The sequence below is a fragment of the Gadus chalcogrammus genome, chromosome 11, assembly GCF_026213295.1.
Source record: "Gadus chalcogrammus isolate NIFS_2021 chromosome 11, NIFS_Gcha_1.0, whole genome shotgun sequence".
NCBI classification, from domain to species: Eukaryota; Metazoa; Chordata; class Actinopteri; order Gadiformes; family Gadidae; genus Gadus; species Gadus chalcogrammus.
The window spans coordinates 21,666,666-21,670,675 of NC_079422.1; the positions used below are offsets into that span (position 1 = coordinate 21,666,666).

The window sequence follows — 4,010 nt, forward strand, 5'->3', positions numbered from 1 at the left end:
ACACACACACACACACACACACACACACACACACACACACACACACACACTTTCTGATAAAGGTCAGACTGAAGTGAAGGCTTTCTACTGGCTTTCAATCTTGGTGGCCAGAATGTTCTTATTTCTTCAAATCAAAAAAAAGGGAAGACTGGTTAAAGACAGGCCTTATTCAGGAACGGTTAGTCCCTAGGAAGTCCTGCTGTTCGTTTATAGGGGGTCCATATGCTAAAACACAAGGAAGAAGATTTAGGAATCATTTTGATTCGCTTGTTTCCATGAAAGGCTAACTTAGAAAATGTCCTTGATTTATTTTTTCCACTTCTGTTCACTATAAAAAGATGACTCTAGAAAAGAGCCAGAACTAACCCTCTCACCCCTCACCTTGTGTTACAGTAAATGTGCCATAGGCAGACTCTGAAGCACACTGTAGGAGTGTGTAGTCTCGCTGCTCCACAGCCTGGCCACTTGATTTAAAGAGGAGGGATAAAGAGGAAGCCAGGGTGCAACGCTGCAGCCAAGAACCTTCTCTCTCCAACTCTGAGTCAGAGTTTGGTCTGTGATGTAGGCTAACTCTGACCCCCATGCTGCTCACGATAGGGGATCGGAGGTAAATCTCTTTGGACGTTTTTTGTACACGCATGACCTTGAATCCTTCCATGGAAAAGGCACACTTTAATCTAGTATTGAATGGGTGATTTTAATTGGTCGGTGTTGTTGATCGACAAGACCATGTTTTGGTAACTGAAAGCAGAAGACAAAACATGCAACAAATACACAGAAGCACACAGACGCACACAGACGCACACACGCACACAAAGGCCTATCATTTCCCTAATATAAATAGCCCCTCCACACACACATCCACACATACACACACACACACACACACACACACACACACACACACACACACACACACACACACACACACACACACACACACACAATCTCTCTGCTGTTAGATGAGAAAGGTCCTTGAGTCTGCATCCGTCCCTGCTGCACCTACTTTCTCTAAATCTCTATGCAGGCGGCACCCCTCACTCCCTTTGAGGGGAGAATACCAATGTGTGTCTGTTTATCTATTGGCCTATGAGTCTCCATAGCAATTACACCCGCAACGTATCGGCGAGCCTGGTATGCATATCACACCTCCTTCAATCTCCCATTGCTTTATTCTAATCACACCCTTCGACGGGTTGATCGTGTATCTAGAGGGGAACAGTTGTGTCCTCCGCTGAGCACCTTCGCCCCTGATCTAGAGAACGCTGTGGGACCCTGGTCGAGAGAACACTGTCGGCCCCTGGCTTAGGGAACACTGTGGCTCCTGAACTAGAGAACACTGTTTTCTTTTGACTGAATTGCCATATAAAATGAATTTAAAAGAGTAGAGAAATAAATCTCTGACTATGACTAATGTATGTTGTAGATATATATATGTACATACTTACATATGTATATTCATTTATATAACATAACATTTTTATATACATTTATTATTATTATTATCATCATTATTATTATTATTATTATTATTATTAAACATACAGAGTAAGTAATAAGAGGTGGGAGTACATACGTTTTTACTTCTTCTCACTCCTTTTCGGATATGTTTACATTAATGTTTATTTTTATTTCTTGTTTCTTTTTGCTTTTTATTTTCACTATTACTATTATTATTTTCGTTTTTGTTATTCATTCTTGAATGGCTTTATTGTTGTTTTTTTGCAAAATTTGTTGTTTTTGTTTTGTCTACATATTCGAAATAATCATGAAAGAAAGAAAGAAACTATCACACACTCATTAAGTATTCGTATTGACCACAACAAATTCAAACATTTCAGGGTCACGTCGGCTCCAGGGGGTCACTTGACTCACAGGTCTTGGCGGTGCCTAGGACGGGCTCGCTGTGGGTCGTGGGGAAGGACGCGCTCACTTGGACGGAGTACTCTGTCCCGCTCTGCAGGTTGGGGACCACCACAGAGTTGACGTTCGCTCCGACCACCGTGTCCAGAGCTGGGGCTGGGGCTGGGGGAGAGAGACGAGGGGGAGAGGGAGGGAGGGAGGGAGAGAGGGAGAGAGGGAGAGAGAGAGAGAGAGAGAGAGAGAGAGAGAGAGAGAGAGAGAGAGAGAGAGAGAGAGAGAGAGAGAGGGGGAGAGAGGGAGAGAGAGAGAGAGAGAGAGAGAGAGAGAGAGAGAGAGAGAGAGAGAGAGAGAGAGAGAGAGCATTGTCTGTTAATCGGCACATATGTCACTGCTACTTTATAGTTAGCTTCTTTTGAAACTTATTTTTGTGTTTTTTTAAGTACTTTTTCATTTGTCTTTGGTTTCATATTTAAGCTGCTATGCCAATGTAAATGTTTATTAACCTTGCAAATTTGTCTGGAGAGAGTGCGAGAGTGCGAGAGTGGGAGAGAGAGATGGGGAGAGAGGTTCATAATCCAACTGTTTGTTAGCAGTTGGATTATTAAAGCGAACAAACATTAGTGTTTAGACTGTATTCCATCCAAGAGAGAACGGTAACCTGGCCGAGATACGTTTCCCACCCCCCAGCTTAAGCCCTGCGACCAGACTGAACCATGCTGAGTTCTCCCGGAAAACCTCGGAACCACAAGTCAACGGGGCTGACATGAGCGAACGCTGCCATAGAAACAACACAAACATAAACCTTGACTCGCAGCTAGTCGAGGAGTGGACAAGCGAAATTGTCATGCGTTCAATCTTGGAAGCTCATAATAGATTCTGTTGTTTTTAAACCACGAAAGGGGGCATGGGAATATATATATATACGTATACGGTTCAGAACTGGCTCCAGTCCAGCACAGGCGTCACCTAACTCCACTGCGGGTTTTGCTCTTGACTTAAAAGAGCACAGACTCAAACATATGGCTTCATTTCTCTGAGGTGCCAGACCCTGGATAGTTCCCCCCGTATAGCAGACGTGTGTTCAATATTAAACAAAGCACATTAGAATTACTCCATGTTTCCTCTGGGAACTTCAAGGAGAGCTGAAAAGCCAGAGAGCCTGAGGACCAGATATGCCTCTTTGTAGCTTAAGAGAGAGAAAGCTTATAATAGCGAGAGGGTTACAGTCGATATGTATTTATTAGGAAGGGGGTATTTAACATTACAGGCTCTTACTCTGAGGAGAGACCCAGAGTGTTATGTGAGCATCTCCTTTCTCCAAAGACCTTAAATTCGGTTATTAAAGGCTTTAAAGGTGTAGTGTAGAATCTAGCGGTATCTAGTGGAACGGAGCTGGCAGAAAGGCAATATACTATTCATCAGCATGTTTTAATTGTGTAATTGTGCATCCCATGCAAATAAGATATGGTTGCGTAACTTGTGTTTTTGTTATTTGAGAATGAGCCCTCTATATCGACATAGTGAGGGTGCTCTGGCACGGAGGCCTCCATGTTGAGTCACCGTGTTTCTACAGTAGCCTTGAACGGACAATCGGCTCTACGAGGACGCCGGTTAAATATTTTATCACAATCGCTATCATAAATCTATCAAGGAACCTCATTACTTGACACTTGGCTGGTCGATGCTGGACTGCTGAAAATGCACGGGCTTTCATCCGTAGGGCCATATTGGCTCAATCACTATTGTGTCTCCTCAGTCAGCGATACTGACTTTACAGAAGCTTATTTACATGAAAATAATTAACTTTAATAACGACAAATACACGACAAATAAATATAATTAATCTATGAATAGATCAGATGTGGGTGTTTGTGTGTGTGGTTTTGTGTGTGTGTGTTTGTGCGTGATTGTGCTTGTGTGTGCTTGTGTGTGTGTGTGTGTGTGTGTGTGTGTGTGTGTGTGTGTGTGTGGTGTTGTGTGTGTGTGTGTGTGTGTGTGTGTGTGTGTGTGTGTGTGTGTGTGTGTGTGGGCTTCTGTGTGTGTGTGTGTGTGTGCTTCTGTGCTTGTATGTGATTGTGTGTGTGCTTCTGTACTGTGTGTGTGTGTGTGTGTGTGTGCGTACTGGTGGTGTGTGGCGTGCGTGAGTG

General features: G+C 43.4%; 1 protein-coding gene across 1 annotated transcript in view; it reads right to left on the reverse strand.

Annotated features, from left to right (window-relative positions):
* col14a1a (collagen, type XIV, alpha 1a) overlaps window positions 1-4,010 on the reverse strand; it is a 129,345-nt gene that overhangs the window by 87,344 nt on the left and 37,991 nt on the right. Inside the window, 1 exon segment of the mRNA XM_056602830.1 lies at window positions 1,876-2,025. Coding sequence (XP_056458805.1) covers window positions 1,876-2,025 — 150 coding nt within the window.